Source organism: Hemiscyllium ocellatum, chromosome 14, assembly GCF_020745735.1.
Source record: "Hemiscyllium ocellatum isolate sHemOce1 chromosome 14, sHemOce1.pat.X.cur, whole genome shotgun sequence".
NCBI classification, from domain to species: Eukaryota; Metazoa; Chordata; class Chondrichthyes; order Orectolobiformes; family Hemiscylliidae; genus Hemiscyllium; species Hemiscyllium ocellatum.
Window position 1 is genome coordinate 35,421,629 of NC_083414.1, and position 27,762 is coordinate 35,449,390.

Below are 27,762 nucleotides of genomic sequence, written 5' to 3' on the forward strand. Positions count from 1 at the left end.
ACTCGTCCATGCCAACCAAATATCCCAACCCAATCTAGTTCCACCTGCCAGCACCTGGCCTTATCCCTCCAAACCTTTCATATTCATATACCCATCCAGATGCCTTTTAAATGTTGCAATTGTACCAGCCTCCACCACTTCCTCTGGCAGTTCATTCCATACACGTACCACCATTTGAGTGAAAAAGTTGCCCTTAGGTCTCTTTTATATCTTTCCCCTCTCACTCTAAACCCATGCCCTCTAGTTCTGGACTCCCCAACCCCGGGGAACAGACTTTTGTCAATTTATCCTATCCATGCCCCTCATGATTTAATAAACCTCTATAAGGTCATCCCTCAGCCTCTGACGCTACAGAAAAAACAGCCCCAGCCTATTCAACCTCTCCCTATAGCTCAAATCCTCCAACCCTGGCAACATCCTTGTAAATCTTTTCTGAACCCTTTCAAGTTTCACAACATCTTTCTGATAGGAAGGAGACCAGAATTGCACACCTAACCAATATCCTGTAGAGCCGTATCATGACCTCCTAACTCCTGTACTTAATATTCTGACCAATAAAGAAAAGCATACCAAACACCTTCTTCACTATCCTATCTATCTGCAACTCCACTTTTAAGGAGCTATGAACCTGCACTCCAAGGTAGGACCAAGTCTGAATGCTGACCTCTTGGATTCAACTATAAATTGTAGAACAAATAGATACTCTAAATGCTTTATGGACTACCTTGAAATTCTGAGTCCTATTCTGGATTCCCTTCTATTGTCTCATCTCTGTACTCTTTTTAACATTATAACCATTACATGTAACCAGGAATGTGCAATTTAAATTTTTGTACCATGCACATTTTGGCTGTTGCTCCATGCCAAAGCCTATACCTATTAGTACTTTTTAAGCTCTCTTTCTTTCACTTTACCTCTTCTACACTCATAAGAATATATAAGTTAGAGCAAGTGTCGACAACTTAGCTCCTTGAGTCTGCTCTAGCATTCAATACAATCAAAGCTAATATAGTTGCAACCACAATTTCACATTCCAACTTAGCTCTGATGAAATATGACCCCCGCTAAGCCTCTTGTAAGAATATATGTACCCTTGTCTTAACAATATTCAAAATCTTTGCTTTCGCCATCAAAATTCCAAAGACTCATGATCATCATAGAGACAGATGCCTCATATTTTTTTGCCTCATATTTGCTTTGAATGGGAAACTCCTTATTTTTAAGTGTTACCTCATTCTAGATACTGACAAGAGTAAACATCCTTCCCAAATCCCCCTTGTCAAGATCCCTCAGAATTATTTATGTTTCAACCAAGTTACCTCATATCCTACACTTCAATATGTTCAAGCCTAGCCTGTTCAATCATAACACAAACTGCTCATTCCTGATATTGGTTTGGGAGAACGTATTTGAACTCATTCCAACACATTTACATCCTTCCTTAGATAAGGAGACCAATACTGTTCACAATATTCCAGATGTGGTCTCACCAATGGCCCTTTTAACTTAATTATAACCTACTTTTATAATCATCTTCTTGCAATAAATTGTAACATTCTATTAACTTTCCTTATTACTTGCCTAACCTTTGTGTTCAAACACATGGATACCCAGATCCCTATGCATCTCAGAACTCTGAATCTCTCACTATTTATATCATATGCTTTTCTTTATTTTCATACCAAAATGCCAAACTCCACATTTTTATAGGCAATCTTGCATATCTTAGCTCAACTATTTAAACTATCTATTCCTTCATAGCTGCTTTACACGCTTTTCATAACTTATCTTCCTACTTGGCTTTGTGTTATTAGCATAATTAATAACCCTACTTTGGTTCCTTCATCCTTCACTGGATCAGATTAACAATTCCAATCAGGAAACTCATATCCTGTGAGGTCCAGCTGGCTGACCTCATTACAATCACTACTCTTTCCCCTCTGAGTCCAAGGACATAGGCCAGACATAGGGGTGTTTTAGTACTGAGTCAGCTTCCTGACTCTGAATTTAATGCAGGCAACGTATAATGCACAGGAACTCACCTCTTCTGCCAGCAGCGGCAAAGACATTGAGGTGGCCCATCTCTGATTCTGAGACAACGCTTGACAGAGAGGGTGAACCCATAGGTTATGGAAGCCTTTCCAACTGCTCCAAGTGGCAGGGCATGTTTTGCTCCTGCACTGCTTACAAATTTGCAGCTTTCATCCCTTTGACAATCAAGAATCTATGTATCTCTGTCTTAAATATAATCAATGACCTGGTCTCCACAGCCTTCTATGGCAATGAATTCCACAGATTCACCACTCTCTGGCTGAAGAGGTTTCTCCTTATTGCCACTCTGAAAGGTCTTCTCTTTACTCTAAGACTGCCCCCTTTGCATCCTTGTCTAGGTCTGTTGCACCTTCCAATACTTGTTACATCACTGGTCTTGACCTTGTGTCAACCATGCCTCTCATCATGTGAAGCTATTTCTGTGATTCTTGCCCCAAACTTTGTCCCCTACATCCATCTTTCTCTCTTGCTTGACGGAGCCTTATGTCCAGAATTGGTATTCCTGATGCCATTTCACACACTCCCCACCCCAGGTCCAGGAAGATTAGACTTAATCTGGTGCAGAGACTTCTCCCGATTAGCAACTCTGCTAGAGCTATCCCTGTAGTTGCATGTGGGGTCATCCTAAAATCAAAGAGATATCTTGGTATCTAGCAAGACTGTAGGCTGTTTCTTCAAGCCATCCTTCAAAGTTTGGACTGCTCTTTCTGCCAGGCCATTGGATGATGGGTGGTTTGGAGCTGTAGCTATTCCCTGCTGACAATTGCTGCAACCACACAAGGACTGGGTAAGTTGCTCAACCTGTGAAGGGGGGCAGGGAGAGTTGGGGAGGAGTCCAACAAATCCAAAGTAACTCAGACTTGAACAAAAAAGCATAAGATTTATCCACCTTTTTGACCAAGATTTTAGTTCACTATTCCATTTTTATTCCTATCCAATCACGGAATGAAAGCATTGCTGGCAAGAACAGATTCATTGCCCAACTCTAACTGCATTTGAGAAGATGCTGGTGAATTGCCTTCGTCAAGTACTGTGGTTCATGATTTGCATACATATTCACAATATTGTTATGTGACATTTCCACACAGCTTGCTATCAAATGTTGCTTGTTAATATTCCTTTGAAGTGTCTTGGGATATTTTACCACTTTCAAGAGGTGATATAAATACAAGTTATTGATGCTGTTGTTGGATGACCTCATTGTTTTATTTTAAATGCTAAACAATGATTCACTGCTTACTTTAAATGAAACATTGCAGAGCTTCTAAGAACATTTTAACAGTTTGATAATATCATGGCATATACAATACCGAGGAAAGAAGAGCCGTTTTTTCTCCAAATAGGCATTTAGTCCTTTCATGATTTTCTCCAACAAGCGATTGCAATCCTGGAGTTTCCCCAGTAATCCTGTCAGAGATGTTGCTGCCAGAACCTATAAAGGTGAACATATTAAATGAAATATCTATAGCAAGCATATTATAAAATCTTGGCCATCGTTTACACATCTTGAGGTAGCGATTTACATCAGGATGTACCTTGGGATCCTTAACACAATGTCTCATAATGTCTTTCCAGTTCCTGTCCACAGTTTGGAAGAGTCGTCCCTCTTCTGGCATCTGTTGCATAATGTCCTCAGAAGAAAAAATGGGGTCTAGATAGAGCCATTGAGCTTGTACTTTCAACCATTCATCAATGGTTTCCTGAACATGAATCAGGCGTTCCTCCCAATTCTTAAATACAAAGATGTCAAGCAGAAAATAATGTGTTAAAACAGTGCATTTTAATATTGTGCTCCACATTCCTAGAGAGAATTGATAACAGTAAATATAATTATTGATCCATTTATTTCAGAGCAAGATCTTTGTATTATCTTTGATCACTCACAGTAATCAAGAAAGCAAATATTCTCATTTCCAATTTTTTTCTCATAAGTGTACTTCAGAGCTTGGAGCTATACTTTCAGATATTCATCCAGTCCACTACAGCCTAAATGTAAAAAAAAGCCTTCTGATGCCAATGTAGCAAAAGTTTATCTATTTCTTTAACACAGAAAATTTCCCATAGCAATATCTCCTACGATCAATCTGAGATGTCAATAATGCATAATTAGCTTCATAAAAAGGATTTCAAGTATTCTTTTTATAATACCATTGAGAGTCATTATGCAAACATGTTTATAGTACAAACTTGATTGAGTTTTTTGAGAAGTAATAAAGACAGCTGATGAGGGCAGAGTGGTAGACGTGATCTATATGGACTTCAGTAAGGCATTTGACAAGGTTCCTCGTGGTAGACTGGTTAGCAAGGTTAGATCATTTGGAATAGTGGCAGAACTAGCCGTTTGGATACAGAAATGACAGAGGGTTGTTTTTCAGACTGGAGGCCTGTGATCAGTGAGTGCCACAAGAATTGGTGCTGGATCCACTACTTTTCATCATTTATGTAAATGATTTGGATGTTAGCATCAGAGGTATAATTAGTAAGTCTGCAAATGACACCAAAATTGGAGGTGTAGTGGACAGCGAAGAAGGTTACCTTAGATTACAATGGGATGTTGATCAGATGGGCCAATGGGCTGAGGATTGGCAGATGGAGTTTAATTTAATAGTTGCAGGATGCTGCATTTTGGGAAAGCAAATCTTAGTAGGACTTATACACTTAATGGTAAGGTTCTAGGGAGTGTTGCTGAACAAAGAGACCTTGGAGTGCAGGTTCATAGCTCCTTGAAAGAGGAGTCGCAGGTAGATAAGATAATGAATAAGGCGTTTGGTATGCTTTCCTTTATTGGTCAGAGTATTGACTATAGGAGTTTGGAGGTTATGTTGCGGCTATACAGGACATTGGTTAGGCCACTTTTGGAATATTGCGTGCAATTCTGGTCACCTTGCTGCCAGAAGGATGTTGTGAAACGTGAAAGGGTTCAGAAAAGATTTACAAAGAGGTTGCCAGGGTTAGAGAATTTGAGCTACAGGGAGAGGTTGAATAGCTGGGGCTATTTCCCCTGGAATGTCAGATGCTGATGGGTGACCTTATAGAGGTTTATAAAATCATGAGGGGCATGGATAGGGTAAATAAACAAGATCTTTTCCATAGAGTAGGGGAGTCCAGAACTAGAGGGCGTAGGTTTAGGGTGGGAAAGGAAAGATAGACAAGAGACCTAACGGGCAACGTTTTCACACAAAGGGTGGTGCATGTGTGGAATGGGCTGCCAGAGGAAGTGGTGAAGGCTGGTACAATTGCAACATTTAAAATGCATCTGAATGGGTATATGAATAGTAAGGGTTTGGAGGGATGTGGGCTGGGTACTGACAGGTGGGACTAGATTGGGTTAGGATATCTATAACATGGACAAGTTGGATGGAAGAGTCTGTTTTCGTGCTGTACATCTCTATGTCTCTATGACTCTAAATAACTTGATTCTCTCTCCAAGCATTTTATTCTGTTATGTAATTGATTGCAATATCATTGTCTCAGCATCCTATGGGTTAACTAAGTATTTATTTAAGATTCAAGCATGCTATTTATTTGGGGAAAGCCTTCTCTCTGAACTCCTTGCCCTTTTTCCTCAGATAGTGAAACAATTAGAATATATAATTATGGTCCTAATTATTTCATTCCCTTTAATTCCCAATGGCAGTTTAAGATGGAACTGACCATTTCCAAGGCTAATCCTTTTTCAATAGCAGGAGTAAAGGTGCCAAGATGAAGGTCAGGTTATAAACTAGCTTTCCTGATAATTCACCAACTCAAAGAAAGATCTAAGCTCCAGCAGAAATGTGGGAGCCAGGGCACCTTTGATCACCCTTATTTTATCTTCCAACAGTTTAACTCATTCTTGTAGACTCTGTAGCCCAAGTAGATCACTTTGGGTGCCTGGAACACACATTTTTCTATTTTAAAGTGTGTGCTCATCTGGGAGAAATTTCTAAGGACTATGCTCAAATTCTCTAAGTGCTTATTATTTGTCATCCCTCTTATTAGCAACCTGGGGTGGACCTTGTAAAATTTTCTCCAATGTCCACTGATACCCCAAATGACATTCTCGTACAAAACCATACTAATTTTGCATACTTCTAATCCTCATCAAGTACACATTGCAAGTACACATGGCTGATGTTCAACTTCGTGAAGGACAGTTCCCTTGTCAGCTTTGTTTCTGAGTTCTCCATTCAAGGGATTGGGTAATAATCCAGCTGCGAAAAGTAGTTTACTGTTTGTTTAAAATCCCCACAAAGGCAAGCCGGCTCATTGGGCTTCACGGAGGGTATGACCAGTGCTACTTATTCTGCAAACTGGACTGATTTGATAATTCCTTTGCTTTGCAGCCTTCTGATTTCTGCCTCAATTTCTGCCTCTACTCTTGCCTGTAAGGCAAATGGCAATGAGCAATCCTTGCAGAATCATGGAGTTTTTTCCTGGTCAACATGCAAGGTGGCCTTGGCTCCTTTGATAGTTCTAAGTCTTCCTGAAAAACTTTCGGGGATCTAATTAGAACTTCACACAGGCAGCCATTTTCTAATGGAAAAATATTGAGACAGTGTAGGTATATCTTTCTTAACCAATTTCGCCCCAACAAGTTTGATTCTTATGCTACAATCAGTGGCAACTGAACTAGCTAATTCTCGTGAGAGACCAGAACAGAAGTTGGACTTTTAATCTGGAAATGTTCCCCAGTATAGGTTTTCAGTCTAGCTGAGGTCTTGTGTGAAAGTAAGGGCTGGGGTCCAGCGTGAATTTTGTTAAACACCTGCTCTGCAATCACTGAAACAGCCGGGCCAATATTGACCTCTGTTAGAACCAAGTGACCATCTAACAAGATGTTTATTCTAATTTGGGCTTGTTAAGGAATCTTAACTGTTCCAAGCCAGGTGTAGGTGGACTTTCCGGGATGTGCACTCTCCTGGATACTGTCTTGAGTTCTCTTATTCAACAGAGATCAAGTGGGACTCTTTTGCTGTCCTGAGTTTGCATACCAGCAGCAACTACAATGGCTTGCTGGCCCAGATCCTGCAGGAAATTTTAACTCTTTGGTTTTGTTTTGGGTTTTGCTACTGGCTGACCCAAAGTCCCTCTGTTCAGGATTTGTCCTGAGTGAGGCTGTGCAATTGCCTTCACTCAAGTGGTTTTTCCTAAGCTCAGTCAGCCTGGTGACAGTGTCCACTATGATAGGAATACCCTGCAACTCATATGATCCACTTGCCACATTTTCCAAAGTTAAAGCCAGTTGTACCGCCTGCTTGATGTCCAGTTTTGCTTCAAACAGTAGGTGCTTTTGCATGGTTACATCATAAATCCCACATACCAATCAGTCTCTCAAAATCACAGGCCTCTGCCAGTCACCTTAACTTAGTCAAGAATCTCGATACGGATTTTCAAATTGTTGAGTAAAACCAATAGCATCTCGGAATTAGTGGAGGATTGGGGTCATAATATTCCTTAACTAAATCCGTCAATTCTTGAATGGTTTTAGTTTCTGGTGCCTCAGGGAAAGTTAAGCTCCTCATAACGGGTGGCATGGTGACACACTCGTTAGCACTGCTGCTGCACAGCACCAGAGACTCGGGTTCAATTCCCTCCTCAGGCAACCGTCTGTGTGGAGTTTACACATTCTCCCCGTGTCTGCATGGGTTTCTTCCAGGTGCTTCGGTTTCCTCCCACAGTCCAAAGATGTGCAGGTTAGGTGAATTGGCCATGCTAAACTGCCCGTAGCATTAGGTGAAGGGGTAAATGTAGGAGAATGGGTCTGGGTGGGTTGCTTTTTGGAGGGTCGGTTTGAACTTGAAGGGCCTGTTTCCGCACTGTAAGTAATCTAATCTAATCTAACCAAAACACTTGCTGACCCACAAGCTGTCAGGAGAATTACTCACTGTTTTTCATCTGCCCTAATGTCATGTGTCCAGAAAAAATAACGCATTCTTTCCACAAACTGGGCCCAGACTTTGATGGCCAGATCAAATGAGTCAAACTTCCCAATGACAGTATGTGCCAGCGATGCTCACTCCAACTCAAATACAAATATTGCAGAACTTCTTCAGGAGTGTGCTTTTCTCGTCAGCACTGGAATAACACCACAGAGGCCGGTATCTTGTCACCACGTCACTCTTTATTTAGATGTGGAGAACCTTGACCCCGATTCAGCTCCCGATGAGCCAGCTCTCACACTGGACAGGATGTTTGACACTCCTGTTTTTATTTGTCAGCTAGGGCTCCCTAATTGGGTCAGATTAACAGCCCCAGTTAGGGAACCCATATTCTATGAGGTCCACTTGGCTGACCTCATTACAATCACTACACTTATCTCTCTTCGAATTTCGATTCTTCTTTTGTGTCATGCCTGAAAATCACCTTCTTTGACCAACTTTTTGATTAGATGCGATAACATTTCCTTGAAAGGCTCTATGTCAGATTTTATTTCATAACTCTTTTGTGAACTATCTTGGGATGTTTTATTACATGAAGTGTTCTACCAAGATAAAAATATTATTGCTGTTGAAGTATTGAAACCTAAGCATTGATAGTATCTCTACCTCCAAGCCTGGAGGCCAGGGTTCAAGTCCTAACTGCTCCAGAGGTGTATAATAACATCTTATCCAGAGATGTATAATAAACAGAGAATGCTGCATAAACTTAGCAGGCTTGGTTGCATCAATGAAGAGGGAAATAGTTAATATTTAGAGTTGAAAATCTTTGGAATAGAACTTTGAAATCAAAATGTTAACTCTGTTTCTTTGTCCTGCTCAGGTTGCCAGCTGACCTGCTGAGTTTTTCCAACAGGGTGTTTTATTTCAGATTTCTAACAATCAAGTATTTTGGAGATTTCCAGAAAACGCAGTATTTTGCTTTAATCGGAGATTAATATAGTCACAATTTCCTCCTACTTATATTCTAGTTTTATATGAGAGTCAATGTTCTATTGGCTGACTTGACTACACTTTCTCATACTCTACTTTCTGGAATGGCTTCATTCCATTCTTCCACTTTTGTTGCCTCAATCAAATTTGTTCTAATAAAGCAACTTTCCATATCAGGGCTTCTGATATGTCATTCTTTTTCCTCTATTCCCCATCCCAAGAATGGTTCTCCCAATGGAGTTTGCAGCATTCTTGCCTGTGCACATCCTATTTTCTGCACTTCTTTCATTCCTTTTCTTCTTTTCAAGAAGCATAACAGGGTTCCCTTTGACTGAACCTTCCACCCCACCAGTACCATATACATTGATCATCTTCTGCCATTTCAACCCTCTACCATCTCCAACATGGTGTCATAATCAAAAATATTTTTCTTCCCCTCACCTTTCAGTATTTCAAATTGATTGCTTGGCCCATTTCTATTCACATCCAATAACTCCTTCCCTTCCTGTCTACCAAGGACAGAAAAGCAACATCTGCCTTTTTATCTTCTCTGTTCTCACCGTCTGAGACTCTATATATTCCTTCCAAGTGAAACAAATAAAAACAGAAATTGCTGGAGAAATTCAGCTGGTGTGGTAGTATCTGTGGGAGCAAAAAAATGTTAATATTTTGAGTCCAGTGACCGTGATATTTATCCTATCCATGCTCCCTCATGACTTTATAAACCTCTATAAGGTCACCCCTCAGCCTCTGATGTTCCAGGGATAACAATTCAGCCTACTTAGCCTCTTCCTGTAGCTCAAATCCTCTAACCCTGGCAACATCCTTGTTAATCCTTTTTGAACCCTTCCAAGTTTCACAACATTCCTCTGATAGAAAGGAGACCAGAATTGCATGCAATATTCCAAAAGTGGCCTAACCAATGTCCTGTACAACCACAACATGACTTCCCAACCCCTAAACTCAATGCTCTGACCAATAAAGGAAAGCATACAAAATTCCTTCTTCACTATCCTATCTACTGCGAGTCTATTTTCAAGGAACTTTGAACCTGTACTCCAAGATCTCTGACATGATTAAAGTATACAAAATTGTGAGGGTTAAAGATAGAATAGACAGGAGAAACCTGTTTCCCTTGGCAGAGAGTTCAAAAACCTGGGGTCAGAAAGATGGGATTAGAAAGGGCATTTTGGTGTCTTTGCGTCAGCATGGTACAGCCTTCTGCTGATTCATTTCTATAGTTCTATATTTCTATTTAAGTTGTTCATGTTACTTCATAACTTCTTGCATACATCTCTCTAATCTACTGAACCTCCTAACTTTGTACCAACTGCTAACATGGATAAATAATTCTCAGTTCTTTCATATAAATCATTGGCATATAGGAGGAAAGGCTGAAAGGCCAGTAGAGATGCCACAACTCAACCTGACTAATCCACTAATCAATGGACCTTCCCTTTTTCTCTTATCAATCAAACCACATCACTAAGTTACCTATGTTTTTTGCTTGTTTTCATTTCTAGGTGTGACATATGTCCTCTCAATAACTTTGTTTTGATATACTATTCTCAAATCTACTCACCTTGATTTTCTTTTCAAATGGTTTACAGAATGGTGACCCTCTCATTGTTTGTGTCTTGATAATTTGATCATCAAGGATAGCCTGAATCTCATCCACAGCCGACAAAATGGAGACTCCAGTATCCCGATATAAACTTGTATGAAAGATTATTGTCTCCCAGGTTTCTTCCATGACTTGCATTGCTTTTTCCAATGAGAATTCCTAAAGATAGATCTCATTGAGTAACATCTTATTTTGTTCAGGAATTATTTTCTGCTTCAATAGGTTTTAAAATAATTTGATAATGCTTTATCGGTATATTTTTAAATGCTGAATTATGTTTCGGGCTATTTGGACATACAAGGGAATAATATGACAAGTTTAGTTCTTAAGGTTGAATAAAAAAGACAAATTTCCATAAAGAAAGTAAGAAAGATAAGAATGAATATATATAGAATACAGCACAGTAAGTGGTCATTCTACCTATTAAGCCTGTATTGACTCTTTGAAAATCTACTAAATTATTTCTAATCTCCTGTTCTTCCACAGAGTCCTGACAGATTCCTTTTCATATATTCAATTCCATTTTGAAAGTCACTATTGAAACTGCTTCTATAAAATCGCATAGATTTATATATACGATCGTAAGATATATGGAAAATAATTCTTTTCACATCTCCTTTGGCTCTTTTGCCAATTAATTCAAATTGATGTTTTCTGATTCTGGTTCTAGACCTCTACTGACACTGACAATCAGCGGAAATCTCAGCTATCCTATAAAGATTCTTCAAAAGTTTAAATAACTTTATTATATCTCCCCTGACGTCACTCTGTACCAAGAACAACAATAACAACGTCTCTATTTTGTACAATTAATTGCAGTGCTTTATTTTATGACATCACTTTGGTAAATTGTTTATAAGTAGTCTCGAAGGAGTTGACATCCTTTCGGAAGTGTGTTGCCCTGAATTGGACACCTTTTATATTCAACACATTTCTTAACATTATGATGTCTGAAAGTGCTTTATAGCCAACAGCATCATTTTTGCATGCACTATCTAATGTACTTTATAAGCTATTACTTAATACAGATCCATGTTTTTTGTTACAAAGTCACTTTAGAGAGTGAATTTTGAAGTAAACTGAAAGTGCAGGCTCAGCTGGGAGATGAGCTGTTCCAAATTAGATACATGTAACAATTGGCTGTTAAATGGATACCTGAGTTTTGGTTGCTGTTTTGACAACCATTCAAATTTAACAAATTAGTTTAAATTATGCTCAGATTACTAAAACCCAATCGAGTTTGAATTTATTGTTTTATCAACATTAGACCAATAACAGAGAATGATGTTGGAGGGTATAAAAAATATGGGCATTTTGAAAGTTGTTCAGAGCAATTGCCTCTGATCAGCCAAGTGATTGCATAGAGCTGGAGAGCTAACTGCCCAGCTAAAGTCTTGCTCTCAAAGACATTAGAAGACACTCTGTATCAAAGATACATTTTCCTGTAAAACATACTCACAGAAAAAAGAAAGATGACGATCCAGGGAGATCATCAGATGGAAGACTGAGGACAGTGGAGAAGATAGAGACTGTGTGGACTTGAGATTAAGTTAATGTAATCTTTTATAAGTGTGTTATTGGAACAGCATTTTAGTAGGGTTGTGTTCAGTTAGTGTGTTTAGTTTGTTAATAGTGTTGTTTAGTAAACTGTTAGGAAAATAAATGGTTACTTTTCTTTAAATAGTGGTAATTAGGAGTTCTCAGTCACTCACTCACATTTTAATAGATTATGAGACAAGGCAAGCTTTTCTGGATGTTTGATTTTAATAACAGAGAGGTTCGACCTCTGCATTGTAACATTACCTTGGTAGCAGCAGCACTAATTTCTTCAAACTTTTCTAAGAATGGAGTTAGATTCAGCTTTAACATTTTTCTTAGAGTTGTTCCTGAGTCTGGGGTCAAATCATATCCCATAATTTCAGACACCTGTGCCCAGTGACGAGGTCTCATGCCAGGGTTACATAGTATGGATACAAGAGGAACAATTTCCTAGAAAAAGAGAAACAAACAAATCAAAGCAAATATCTGTTTCATTGCCAACAAAACTATAGGTATGCGTGAGTTATCAGTACTCTTTAATTTTTGTCAGTTCAAGAGTGTAAAAGTCAATTTTAATCTGAAAGGAGTATCATAGTTCACAGTTTTACCCAATAGTAATATCTAATGTTCTCTTTGATTAGTGGAGCAAGGAGGATAATGAGTGCATCATTAGGATTTTAAACAACATTGCATCATGAACTTAATTTCCATTTTGCCAATGTAGCCTTTCCTGGTGTAAATAAAACTGCTACATCATAATATAATTTTATGACATCAAAATCTAAATTATTTAAAAATAGACTAAAAGATAGAATTCCCATTCCTTCAATTATTCTACCCTCCTTTCCCGAAGGTGTTGAGTCTGGATAGTATATAGTTTAATAGTCCCTAGCAAAACTTCAATACTTTGCTGTCTTTTATACATTTATGCAATGCACCAAGATATCAAGTACCAGTGAGCAATGAGAGACCGGACTGTGAGGACCGCACATCTTCCCTTCTCTGCCTGAATTAATCTGTGGCAGGAAGGCTCATGGACAGCATTTAGTTGAGCAAATAATGCACACTTAAGGGTCTCATTAACTAAGACAAGGGTCATTCAGCAAGTTCAAAAGAAGTCTTGTCAGGTTATTTTCAGGTTTCCAAGGTATGTAGGGTTCCTTCATTCAAAAACACTCAATGCTTGATCAAGGGATCTAACACCCAGAAGTGAGAGTGCACTGACAGCCACCTGTTTCCATTGCAGTTGACCAACTTCCTCTATGATACCCCAATCCTCTTCCCACCATATCAACTTGTGGCTTAGGTCGCTCGATTCTGGACTTGGTTTGGGTGTATTGTTGGCAGCAACAACTCCCTCCCCAGTGGCACTGCCAAACAACAATAACCAACTTCGGATTTGCTGGTAGCTTGTTTTCTTTGGGTATTTGATTCTGGGGAAGACTTGCCGCTGCCCAGTTAAGGAATTAGCAGTAACTAAGCTTTCTGAAAAGTGGTAACACAGTTCCCCATCACCTACATTAAATTCCACTTAAGGAGTCTGGCTGTTTTGTCCCTTTCTTTCCTTGTCCTATGTCAATTATAACTTTTCCTGGACTGAAAGCATATTTTTTCACATAACCCAGAATTCATATTTGTAATCTATTACTTAGTATAACTTTTCATTATATTGGGCAATATTTACACCAGGAAACTGGGTAAATTTGAATAAAAATATCTGAAACAAATTTCCATAATTATTTTCAACCATTTAATCGGTTGGTTGGAAGATAACATTTCATATTATCAAGGTATTAACTGATGTGAACAATGTGTTTTGGATCTTCATCATACTGAAGAATTCTGATTTTTAATAAAAGAAACATAATTCATTGAATACACCTTAAAAGGTTACTCAACTGTTTTGGTGCTTAAATTCAAATTATAAAACATGTGAGATGAAATTCTTCATGGAATATTCTTCCACAAAACTTATAGCAGAAACACTGAAGGAAAAATGTTAAACAGTCATTTTACCCATTCATGTCAGCCCTCCAGCAGTTCAGCCAAGAACACAGAGGCACAGAATTTTGAAGGGATGTTTGTAAGGTTAGAATGACATTATTTATTAGGCAAAAGTGAGGACTGCAGATGGTTGAGATCAGAATCAAGATTAGAGTGGTGCTGGAAAAGCCCAGCAGGTCGGGCAGTATCCGAGGAGTAGGAAAATCGACGTGTCGGGCAGGACCCTTTATCAGGAATGAGGCTGGGAGCCTTTGGGGTGGGGAGATAAATGGGAGGGGGTGGGGCTAAGGACAGGGTAGCTAAGAGTGCAATAGGTGGATGGAGGTAGGGATGAAGGTGATAGGTCAGAGAGGAGGGTGGAGCGGATAGGTGGGAAGGAAGATTGGCAAGTAGGACAGGTCATGAGGATGATGTTGACCTGGCAGATTGGAACAGGGGTAAGGTGGGGGGAGGGGAAATGAGGAAACTGGTGAAGTTCACATTGATGCCCTGGGGTTGAAGTGTTCCGAGAGGGAAGATGATGTATTCTTCCTCCAGGCGTCGGGAGTGTATTAGGGAACATCTCCGGGACACCCGCACCAATCAACCCCACCGTCCCATGGCCGAATATTTCAACTACCCCTTCCACTCTGCTGAGGACATGCAGGTCCTGGGCCTCCTCAACTGCTAGTCCCTCATCGCCTGACGCCTGGAGGAAGAACACCTCATCTTCCGCCTCGGCACACTTCAACCCCAGGGCATCAATGTGAACTTCACCAGTTTCCTCATTTCCCCTCCCGCCACCTTAGCCCAGTTCTAACCTACCAGTTCAGCACCATCCTCATGACCTGTCCTACCTGCCAATCTTCCTTCCTGCCTATCCTTTCCACCCTCCTCTCCGACCTATCTCCTTCATCCCCACCTCCATCCACCTACTGCACTCTTACCTACCTTCTCCCCAGCCCCACCCCCTCCCATTTATCTCTCCATCCCGGAGGCTCCCAGCCTCATTCCTGATAAAGGGTTCCTGCCCGAAACATCCATTTTCCTGCTCTTCGGATACTGCGTGACCCGCTGTGCTCTTCTAGCACCACTCTGATCTTGATACATTATTTATTGTATGCATTATTGTATTTATTCAACAGGATTAACTTGATAAAATTTTCCAAAGCACTTCAAAGAAGTATTATAGAACAAAATATGACATACAGTCATACAACATGGAAAAGACCCTTCAGCCCAGCCCTTCCATGCCAACAAGAGTTCCTAAACTGAACTAGTCTCATTTATCAGCATTTGTCCAATATCCCTCCAAACCTTCTTAATCATATCCAAATGTCTTTTAAATGTTGTAATTGTACCCACTGCACTACATCCTCTGGCAGTTCTTTCCATATATGTATGGAAAACTATATGTGAAAAAGTTCCCCCTCAGGTCCTTTTTAAAACTTACCTCTCTCACCCTGAACCAGCCATAAAGCCACATCATGGAGAAATTAAGACAGTTGGCTAAAAGTTTGTTCAAATTTCTAGGTATTACGGAGTGTCCTAAAGTCAAAAACCAAAGTAGATAGGTCAAAAGGTGAGAGTCCAGAGTTTAGGTCCTAGGCAATTGAAGGTGTGACTGCCTAGAATGGAATGATTAAAACTGGAGATGCTCAAGAGGCAGGACTAGAGGCATACAGAAATTATGGGAGATTCTTGGACTAGAGAATATTACAGTGATGGAGAGAGGCAAGGCATTCAAAAAGAATAACTGGAATTTTGATTAGATTACTTACACTATAGAAACAGCCCCTTTGGCCCAACAAGTCCACACCAACCCTCCGAAGCACAACCCTAACAATTTAGCATGGCCAATTGACTTAACCTGCACATTTTTGGATTGTGGGAGGAAACCGGAGCAAACCCACGCAGACACAGGGAGAATGTGCAAACTCCACACAGACAGTTGCCTGAGGCGGGAATTGAACCCGGGTCTCTAGCGCTGTGAGGCAGCAGTGCTAACCACTGTGCCACTGTGCCGCCCACAAAATTGAAATTGAGATGTTGCTTAACCGAAAGCCGTTGTACGTAGGAGACCAAAGGGATGATGACTGAATTGAATTTGGTGAGAGTTTCTGCATTGGGAGCAAACAACACTTGCAACTAATCATTACAACAAGATAATCTCATCCTTTAGCAGCTTATAGATAAGCTTTTCAGTGAAATGGTTAATAGAAGAAATGTTAAGTGAAAATACAATGTCAGTTTTTACACTGGTGGCTTCAATTTTCCTCTACAATCTTGAGATCATTTGGGTCAAGACTTCCACCAAGTACACTGATCCCACCAGAAGCCCAATCTGTTTTCTATCCATGACAGTTCCCTTGTTCGAAATCTCTTTGCAGTTCCTGAAGTGAAAGGAACCATTTATAATCATTAAAACCCTCATGACCAGCCTTAAATTTCATATTCAGGCTTTGGATTGGGCTAATACAGGATATATCAATACTCCTCTCCTTACTATCCCTGGGGTTGTTAGGATCAGTAGCAGAAGGCAAGAAAATGTAGCATCCAGCCCATCTCTAATTACATGTGGCTGGCAAAAAAGGAATGATAGGCAATCCTCCTGGCTAGATCAGGGAAGTTATACTAAAATTGAGTTTGTAACAATAAGCTAAGATTTTCACTTTCCATCCTTCATCTACTGCTATTCCAGCCAATGTGGGGAAGGATAGAGGATGAAAATGAAAGCCATACCTTCAATTTACTAATGTTATTAGTTACACATTTATGATTTCTAATACCTTAAAGTCCTTAATTTGAGCCACTACTACACTACACATTGCAACACTTGCACTCTCTTTCTTTTCTTCTTCCACCTCTTCCTCAGCAACAAGCCGTCGGCGAGGGGCTGTCTTCCTTTTTTCAAGTTCTGCTTTCTTTTGTTTTTGCTGGAAGAATTTTAGCATCTTGTAAATTTCACGAAAGAATTCATCTACTTCTGCCTCCATGCTTTCCCCATCGAGGTCAAGGAAGGAACCATCCATCCATCTTAAGAAATCAGAAAAAACATACTGTGGAAATCTGTTATAGCAATAAGTCAAGATGAGCAAATACCCTTCCATATGCAAGTTATAAATGCATCAAAATAATCTATTATGATTAAAACACTTTTTACTAAGCAATGGAATGAGTTTTCTAATAACTACCTTTTTTTGAATCATAACATGCCATCTTAAAACATCATAATTAATCCAACTACTTAACATTCTTTTAGTCCAGTTTAAGAAACAGCATCATCGTCACTAGTGGTCCCTTGCAGACGAGGACAACTCTCTTCCATTCTCAGGATGAATCCGTAGTTGTCTGTATAGTCCAATGTGGCTTCCACTGACTCTGCCACATTTGGAGCAAAAGGTGGCCATGGGAACTGGTGGGTGGGGTGTCAGTGTAGTAGTGCACTCTCTATGCTATTTTTGCCCGGGTTCTGTTTTCTCTTGATGGCAAGTCTTGAGGAGCTTGATACCAACCCAAATGTTTAAGAAACAGAATGATCTCTGCACTTTCTGGTTTAATTATGCTAAATGCATCTAACTTCATTTGGTTAGACCAGTTCCAAGCCTATGAAAAATAGTCAGACATTAGTTTAGTTGCTAAATCATATCTGATTCTGTAGAGTATGGGCTCCTTTCCTATAATACCATCTAGCTAGAATACAAAAGGCCCATAGCTAAGCCATGACAATAAATCATAAAAATTTGTATCCAGTCTATATTTCCCATGCTTTTTTAGATCCTCAAGAATGAATGGTTATCCAACCAAACTAAACCTGTCCTACATTATGAAAAAAAGCATTCCTTCTTCATACACAATCCCAAAACAACTTAGTAATAGACTAACATTAGTCCATCCCTTCTTGCAATTTAAAGAAATAATCTTTACTCTGAAACTTCAACTAGCTGAATAAAAATACAACACCTAAGCTGCTTTAGGTTTAATCTTGCTAGGTAGACTTAAGTTTTGAAGCATTGTGGAAAACAAACTTTATTTTTTCTTTATAATAAAGGATTTGATCAGTAAGGTAAAGGGTAAAATTACTGCAGTCGTAAAAGACCTGAGGCCTGCTCTCTCATTAGAGAGATAACTGGTGGTAATTTAACTTATTGGGGTCGCTATACCTGAGATGAGGGGAAATATTGAGAAAGAGAGTCCTTCATTGTAACATGAGCATGTACAAGAATTGAACCCATGCCATTGATGTCACTTTACATTGTAAACCAGCTGTTCAGACAACTGAGCTGAGGACCAAGAAATTGAGAAGGAAGTGGCAAATGCAACTAGCAAAAAAATGGATATTTCTATAGTTTTGTAAAACAAAAATGTTTGTCGAAGGCAGATGTGACTCCGTTACAGGCCAAGTGAGGAGAAATATAATCAGAAATTATAATGGGAAATAGAGAAATAGCAGAGAAACTAAATGGTTATTTTATATTTATCTTCACGGAAGAAAATATAAGTATTCTACACTTTATTATTTTGCCTTTAGAAAGAATCCTTTTGCCCAAGTGTTTTTCCTTAATCAGAAATCTCTGCTAAGATCTTTTTTCTTTCATTTCCTGAAGGGTGAGAGTACATGTGTGTGTATATGTTTTGGGAGCATTTACAGGGATTAACATTAATATTTCTATATTACTGACTTCGCAAGCAAACAATTGTTGTATCTTTATTGAATAAGTTTTGTTTTGATAATAAATCAATAATTGTATTTATTGCAAAATCTAATCGATAGATCTTGTTGTTTAAAACCTGATAACAATGATATTTAATTGATTATCCTGATAATGGGAAAATGCATTGTTATTTTATACTGTGACCCGCGGAGCAGTAGGATGAGAATGGTGTTGCATTCTTGGTGACTTGGTCACAACAACATAGACAATTTTACACAGGGAATATTAATAAAGGAAAAGCTCTACAAAAAGCTTGAATGTACTACTCCAAATTCATATACAATGTCTACTTGGGCCTCTTACACAAATTAAATTTGATTAAAAAATAAAGATTATTCATTGTTGATAAATTTAACAGTAACAAACTTATAAACAATTAGGTCTCACTTGAGTTAACTATTCTCCATAAATGCTGTTTATATTTTCCTTTCCCTGAATAAGAACCACCTCAAGAGATTTTTGGTTCACAATCAACCTACTTTTTGGGCCTTTATTAATTATTTGTGACAAACACAATCAAGTAGTTAAGTATACTTACTGGTCCTACAACTGTAGGATGTAGCTCAGATTGTTATTTAGAAAGCCACTACATGAAATGAACTTGGCTGGTCCTTGTTTGACTATTACTTGGTCTAAGTTCTCATCAAACACTTGTCCATAGTTCAGGATCAATTGAAAGCAATTTGGCAAATTCAATGTAGTTGGTGTGAAAAATTGTATAGGCCATGTTTGTTATGTCGAGGAGGGTCAGGATACAAAATTGATCCAGATTAGATGGATCTTTACTCTGTAGGTTGGCTGTGATATACCTGACAGTGTAAAAGCTGTACTAATATCTCTAACTTTATCAAGCACAATTCAATTTAATCAATCTTTGAATTGGCCCAAATCTCTTTAAATATGATCAATCTCCTTCTTATCTGTATATAAAAGCCAATATTGAACAAAGTTGTGATCTGTGTTTCAGACTGAAAGTGTTAATTCTGTTTCTCTTTTCAGAGATACTGCTGGAGCTGTTCAGTTTCTCCAACACTTTCTATTCCTACTCCTTCATACTTAATAATCTCTTGATAAAGTTTGGTTCTATTAGAAAGTTTTACATAAATATTAATGAAGAGGTACAAAAAAGTGCAGATCTAGAACAATCTCCCACAGTATTTTATTTATCATTGTTCCTCTGTCATAATTTACCCTTTGGGTAATCTTTTTATTTTTCTTCATCTCACTTACCTTTTCTCATTGCGTTGCCATTTTAGGATCTGGGCAAAAAGTTTTTGGTATGGTTCTGTGGTAACTTTGATATTTTCAGCTAATGGATAAGTGGTCAGGTCCCATTTGAAGAGAGCTTCTTCACTGTTGATATATTCGATTAACTCCTCTGCATCTTGTAGCCTCTTCTGTACTGTCCGCACATCATTCACATACTGCAAACAAAACATATCTTGTTCTAAGAATACCTTGTGACTAAAGATGTTTATATTTAAAATTTGTTATTGGCCAGAAGTTACTTTAACTGCTTGTTACTCTGCTTGTAAAAGCAAAAACAAACCTTCTCTTTGGAATTATTAGTATGTATTTTCCAAGTCACCTGGTAGATAGGTTGGAGGGCAGAGAAATGAGATTGCATTCAAAACAAATCAGCTCCACAAATGTTGGACCGTGTACAGAAAATCTTCCAGCTACAGGAGATTGGCAGGTGATTTATGTAAAGATCGAATTAGGGGCCAGTGTATGTGGGTAGGGAGACTGTTAATTAAAAGGTAGTGGCCTTCATGTCACAGCCGAGAGGTAGATTCTATGCTATAAAGAAAGGTCCCAGCAAGGAAGGCAGAACATACCAATAGCCTTCTGAAAAGGGTCTGATTTTCAGTCCTACAATTCATTTTGATTGCCTACCTGCAATAGGCATTGTTTCTGGTTCAGGAGTAGCCCTGCTGAGGCTTCAGAACTGGCAGTATCAGCATCAGTATCAGTCCGAAAGGGCTAGGCTGCTAGTTTAGGTATGTGTCAGAGAACTAACAAGAGTGAGAAACCTACCTAACCTGGCCCTCAACAATCTACCTATGTCAGTTGATCTGTCCATCACGCTGTTGTTAGGAATAAACACAACACTTTCCTTTTGGAGATGAAATCTTGTCTGGAAATAACATCCAAGAGACCATGTTAGAGTTATGCACAGGCTATGATGAAGGGCCTGTCAGAACTTTGCTGAAACCCATGTACAGGAGTAAAGAATTAGATTTAGACTTCCTTTCTCAGTGTTACATTCTGTTGGTTATATAGCAAGCAGCTCCTGGTCAATCCAGAATATATGTGGGCCTGGTTTTTTCTTGAAGTCCTTAGACTTTTCAGTTAATGAATTTTTTTTTCTTATTCATATGATTATATACTTGGTATCTTCAGATGATCACACCTTGAAGGATCTGCGGCTTACAGGCCCACCTTTTCGTTTGGGACAAAGCTGCCGTCAATGAGACAGGGCAGTAACATTGCATGGCAGTTGGATGGCTTTTAAGGCTTCAGCCCACCTCTAGTATCTAAGTGTTGTGTAGTGGATCCCTTCATGATAATCAGCAAATTGAGAGAAACTGAGGCACCTTTCCATCATACGTTGACCGACAATGTTTCAGAATTTGCAAAGTTAAATGGCTGTGAAATCCTTGAGTGTGGCAGTGGGACAGTGATAAATGTAAGAGAGGGACCAATTTACGAAGCTTCTTTTTGCATGTCACTAAGCAATGAGGAAGATTGGAAATATGGACTTCCCATTGTGCACTTTCCAGCCTTGACTGGCATTGTGCCCCCTTGAAAGCTGAAAATTAGAATGAAGGTTGCATGCAGAGATTTTGGAATTATCACTGATTTTTGTCCTCTCTCCCAAGGCTGGTATAATAGTGTATAAGCTATGCAGTGCAAGGCTCGCCGCAATCCCTGTACATTGCAATGCCTTGGATACATTAACATGATGGTCCAAGAATCCATGGCATGCATGATACTAACTGTAATTGAGGAGTTAGTTGTTTGGGAGAGATAAACAATGTTTGACAATTACAATTCTCTTCATTTGTGGGATGTCGAAAAAGCTTGCCAATCTTTCAAATCAGTATACTTTCACTAGGTTCAACAGCTAAGAAGAAACTAGGGCAGACATTTTACAAGTGTGAGTGAACATATATAGAGAAACCTCGATTATCTGAATGAGATAGGTGGGCACTATTTTGTTCGGATAATTGATTATTCAGTTAATTGATTCAATGCCTCTCCTGTGGGGTTGAGAGCTTTCTGAAGTTCCCTTTCTCCTTGTTCTGCCTGCTTTGCTCCCTCTCTCTGTCTCAGGGTTTGTTTCTGAGCAGATACACACTTGTGTGTAAGGGACCTGCAGTTTTGCTGAAGGCCCCGCCTCCCCACTCCTCACGGCCAGACTGGACACCAACAGTAAGAGTGCTGCTGCCTTTGGCTGGTAAGTCTCAAAATAACGCACACGGGACACACCCACACACAGACACACCCACCCACACCCACACACACACATACACACAGCCACATATACAACTTTTTACTGCAACTTTTTGACAAGTTCCACCTTTGCCCTGTACAGGACAATGTTGGAGAGATTACCTGGGGGGTTTAGGGTACACCCCTGTGTAGAACTCCACGGAAAGTATGAGGGGGAGAGAGAGTGGGCGGTCAGTCATTTGGAGACAGTGCCTGGGCTCCCACTGGTGCCCAGGACTGTTCTCGTCAGCAATTCAGTAAGCCGAGTTCGCTTTTAATCATGTAAACAAAAGACACGATCAGTGTTGGTAACATCTCTTTGATGTAATGTTTCTGTTGGGACCTAGAGACCTTCTTCAGATAATCTGAAATTCAGATAATTGAGATTCGGATAATTGAGGTTCCCCTGTACTTACAAATGTGCAAGATTATTCACAATGATGTGACACCTGTTCTACTTGTGTACCCTCAGTAAGTTTATTTCTTTCCTTTCCCTTCTACTATATTGAAGTGCAATCCCAGCTTCTGTAGCTGGAGCAGAGGGACCTTGCTCTGTTGTTGATCATGTTGATTTGGAAGATTTTGTTGGAATGCTATAGGACATTTGAGCCAAGATGCCAAGGCCTGCTGATAGTGTCTTACTTCAAAAAAACTCAACCTCCTTGGCTTGGAGTGAACAAATCAGGCACCTTTGGAGAGTTTCTGGGTATACTGTTTGTGGCTTCTGTTTCCCTCTGGAGAGATGGAGCACTCTGCGTCTCCATGAGAGGAAGGGGTACCAATGGTCCTCATGCCCCTCTTGCCTCACCATTGATGCTGAGTGCAATCAATGACTCCTCAAAGCATGGTCACCACCTTCAAGTCAGAAGTGTGATGGAATACTCTCTACTTCTTTGGATGTGTACAGCTCTGAGAACACTCAAGAAGCTTGACACCACTCAGGTTAAAGTAGATTGGATGATTGGAATCTCATTAAACATTAAATATTTTCTCCCTCTACCAGCAGCACTGCATTCCATCTACAAGATGCATTGCAGCGACTCACTTAGCTCAGTTAAAACACATAAATTCTACCACCTAAAAAGACAAAGTCAGCATGATTCATGGGAACACCAGTACCTGAAAAGTTCCCTTCCAAGTCACATATCATCATTCATGGTTGCGAATAATGTTTCTGGAACTGATTTCCTCACAGCAATATGCAGCAGTTCAACTGGCTCATCTTCACCAATCTATTTGTCACAAATTACAGTATTCTTGAAGGGAAATTAGGGATGAACAATAAATGATGATCTAATACGTTAAGGTAGTTTCTCGTTAATATTTTCTCGGGTAGTAATGTCCCAGTTTGAGATGATCACCATCCAACAACAACCACAATTTTCCTTTGTGCTGGTTATGATTATGATTAGTGAAGAATTTTTCCGTAAACTTCATCACTACCATTTTGATAGGGGTTCTTGATTTGATCCACATTTGATTAAAAGCTGCTTTGATGCCAGCATCCATAAATATGAGAAAACAAAAAGTAGGTGCTGGAATAGGCAATTTCATTCCATGAGTCGGCCCCATCATTCAGTAATAACTGATTTGATTTTGCTCTTCAGCCTGCTTTCCTGGTTGTCCTTCTAATCTTTGAGGATTGAGGACAAAGGAGTAGCAATTAACTGAATTAAATTTGTTTTGCTTTTGATTGGCAAGACATAACTGCATAATTAGGTTGCTGCTCCTCGGATGCTGCCTGAACTGCTGTGCTCTTCCAGCACCACTAATCCAATAACTGCATAATTCTCCACATTGTTACATGGATGCCAGTGTTGCACCTGTACTGGATCAGCATGATTAGAGACACAAACAAATTCTAGAAAAGGTCTTCAATAGTCTTTCTGTAAAAACCTGTAACCTTTGCTATATGCAGTTCATTCAGTCTTTTCTTGATATAAACTGGGTGAATACATTGGCTGGAGACCTCAGGAAGAGGAATGGGTGGACCAAACACATGGTGTTTCAATAAGAAAACAATAAATGGTGATGAATCTCTATTGTATCTATTCCAGTGAGTAGAGCATGTTTTAAGATGTCCTCAGTATGAAAACGAAATCTCGTCTCCAGAGGAACTGTATAGCCATATCTCCTATAAGTACTGTAATTTGTGACAAATAGTTTGGTGAAGATAAGCTAAAATAGGTTTTTCCTCTTGTGTTCTCAACAGATGTAGCAAGTTCAGTCTGGTATTGGTACGCCTGGTCAATCAGTTACTCGTGCTGCTAACTGAACCATTCTAGTATGGACTTTGAAGTGGCTTTGCTACCCTCAGTGCTTCATCTGAGTGACATTCAAAAAGTAGGATTATTGACTTATCACAAGAAGAAGGTGGTAATCAAAAGGAGGTGTCCTTACCTATGTTTGATTTGATTACATAAAACTTAATGGGGAACAGAATTAATGTTGAGAACTCTCAAGCTGATGCCAGAATGCCCACCAATTCCATACTTTCCCCTACAACCCCACAACTCCACACTCCACCTCCCACTTTTTCTTCCCGTGGCCAGTCCCTTCTCACTTAAATTGACAATTCTTCTGATGCTTTACATCAGTTATAGAATTTCGAGTTCATGAGCAGTAACTGCCTCCTTTTTACAATGGAATGCATTCCTTTACACATCTATCCTCCATCAGAGTGGTCTTAGGGGTCTCCCCTTCTTCCTGGTAAAAAGGCTTGAATCAAACTCCTTCCCATCCTCCACAAGCTCCTTTCACTTTATTCGGGTGTGGCTATGGGTACTCACATGGGCCTAGTCACTTTGGGCAGTTTGTGGAACATTCCTTGTTCCAATCGTACTTGTATCTCTCCCCACATTTCTTTCTCCAGTTCATCAGTGGCATCATTGGTGCTGCTTCCCTCTCTTGTCCAGGACTGGAAAAATATGTCAATTTCACTTTCAATTTTTAGCCTGCTCTCATCTTCAGCAGGAACATCTTTGACTCCTCTCTTCCCTTCCTTGACATCTCTGTTTCCATTTCTGGAGATAGGCTGGCCACCAATATCCACTGCAAACCCACCAGTCCCAAGTTACCTGGACTATACATCCTCACACCATGCTTCCTATAAAGACTCCATGCCATTTTCTCAGTTTCTCTGTCTCCGTCGCACCTGTTCTGATGATACTACCTTCTGTAGGGGGGATTCTGAGGATTCTTTCCCAACTGAGGATTCCACACCACTGAGGTTGACAGGACCATCAACCATGTCCAATCTATTTTCTGAAGCTCAGCCTTCACTCGTTCTCTTCCCTCCCAAGCACTGATGGGTTCCCCCAGTCTTCACTTCCAACCCAATGGCATCTGCATTCAAAAGATCATAATTTCACATTTCCACCACTCGCAGCAGGATGCCACCTCCAGACACATTCTCATTTTCCATTTAGGGACCCTGAAACTTCAAGAATCAATATCAAGTCCAATAATTTTAGGGCCTGAACACCTTCTTACAGGTCCTTTACCCTACACCCCAGGCCCTGTCATAGTATGGGCTGCTTTCAGCACAGCTAACCGATTTTCATCAACTAATGGTCCCATTATCAGCTTTTCTTTCTCCCTTGGCTTACCATTATCCATTACATTGTCTGTCTAACCATCTTTCTCTACCTCTGGCCTCTGATGCTACCCATTGTGTACTCCTTTCCCTCCTCCCACCACTTGTCTTTAGCATCTATACTATCTTTTCCATCAGTTCTGAAGACAGGTCACTGGACCCAAGATCTGCTTTCTCTCCACAGATGCTTCTACACCTGAATTTCTCTAGCAATTTCTGTTTTTGTTTCAGATTTCCAAAATCCACAATTCTTTGTTTTGAGGTAGATTTTTAAACCCAGATTCACATTATTAGCTGATTGTGTGCCTCTAACCTGCTGCATCAAGTCGAGCTCAGAACATTGTGCAAATTCCTCGCAGCGCCGTGAAAGCTTCTCCAGTTCCACAATGAGCTTCTCTCGCTTAGCCAATAGCTCAGTCTCTCCTTTCAGCTTTGCTTTCTCAATCAGCTGTATAATTACAAAAATAAAAAAATATTCAAAATCTATGATTTAAACAGTGTGAATTAGCTATTTTAAAATTTGATTGAATATAAAGCAACACTTCTTTAATTGTTACATTATTTCAACTATACGCCAGATGTTTTACATGCGCTATTAAACATCTAAAATTGTTACTAAAACTTTAATCATTAAAGATGATTGTTCTGTTCAAGCTTGGTGCATTCCAAACCCAATTGCATCAGCCAGTTATATCGAGGTCATCCCAAATATGTTAGATTATATTCAAGAGAAATACCTTGAAGTTTTGACTTCCCAAATACTGTCCTCCACTTATAGTTTAAAGTTTCTTCTGAAAGTTCATAGAACCATAGAATGGTTATACCACAGAGGGATGTTATTTAGCCAGAAATGTCTACGTCAGCTCTTTGTAAGAGCATTCACAATGTGCTCTTGCCTGTTTAATCCCATTAGCCCAGCAAATTCTTCCTTTTCAGATAATAATCCCTTTTGAAAGCCAGTATTGAAGGTGCTTCAACTACAATCTCAGGTAGTGTATTCCAGAACCTAACCGCTTGTTACGTAAAACATTTTTGATCACATTGCCATTGCTTCTTTTGCCAGTCACCTCAAATCAGCATGCTCTGTTCTTGATCCTTCCACTAATGGAAAAATTGTCTAGATCGCTCAAGACTTTGAAACCTCTATTAAATCTCCTCTCAAATCTTCCTTCTTCAAGGAGAACGGCCGCAGCATCTCCAATCAACTTATGTAACTGATGTTCCCCAACCCTGGAACCATCCTTGCACACGTTCTAATGCCACCACATGTTTTTACAGCTTGATGGCCAGAACTGGGTGCAATATACCAGTTGATGTCAAACCAATGTTTTATTCTGATTAATCATAAGTTATTTACTTCTGTACTATTTGTCATGCCCATCATAATTTATGCTTTATGAACCTCTGTCTCAACTTACTCTGCAATTTCTAATGTATTGTGGACATATATCCCCAAAATCTAGTATCTGAATTTACAACTCTTATTTTGTATTAAGTTAAAAATCACACAACACCAGGTTATAGTTCAACAGGTTTATTTGGAAGCACTAGCTTTCGGAATGCTGCTCCTTCATTAGGTCATGGTGGAGTATAAGATTGTAAGACACAGAATTTATAGCAAAAGTTTACAGTGTGACGCAATTGAAATGATGTATTGAAAAAGACCTGCATTGTTTGTTATGTCTCTCATCTTTTAGAATGACCATGTTGACTTTAGTTCTTTCATATGTAAATCCCAGAACTTTTTTTAAAGTTACATGCTCAAGTGAACTTTAACAATAGGTGCCATGTCAGTTCAGAAAATGCATTGAAAGTGTGAAGTTAAAATCTACGGCTACGACAATGGATAAATGGACACCACACAACAATCACCTCCTCGTCGGGGAACACTTTAGCTGTCTGGGACAT

General features: G+C 39.5%; 1 protein-coding gene across 1 annotated transcript in view; it reads right to left on the reverse strand.

Moving 5' to 3' along the window:
• The window catches only part of dnah12 (dynein, axonemal, heavy chain 12), a 260,737-nt gene that overhangs the window by 172,855 nt on the left and 60,120 nt on the right, over window positions 1-27,762 (reverse strand). The window contains exons 14-20 of the mRNA XM_060835852.1: window positions 26,168-26,302; window positions 19,995-20,188; window positions 16,839-17,085; window positions 12,331-12,516; window positions 10,486-10,686; window positions 3,588-3,782; window positions 3,363-3,484 (exon numbers count right to left, since the gene is read on the reverse strand). Of these exons, the coding sequence (XP_060691835.1) occupies window positions 3,363-3,484; window positions 3,588-3,782; window positions 10,486-10,686; window positions 12,331-12,516; window positions 16,839-17,085; window positions 19,995-20,188; window positions 26,168-26,302 (1,280 nt within the window). The remainder of the gene's footprint in view (window positions 1-3,362; window positions 3,485-3,587; window positions 3,783-10,485; window positions 10,687-12,330; window positions 12,517-16,838; window positions 17,086-19,994; window positions 20,189-26,167; window positions 26,303-27,762) is intronic.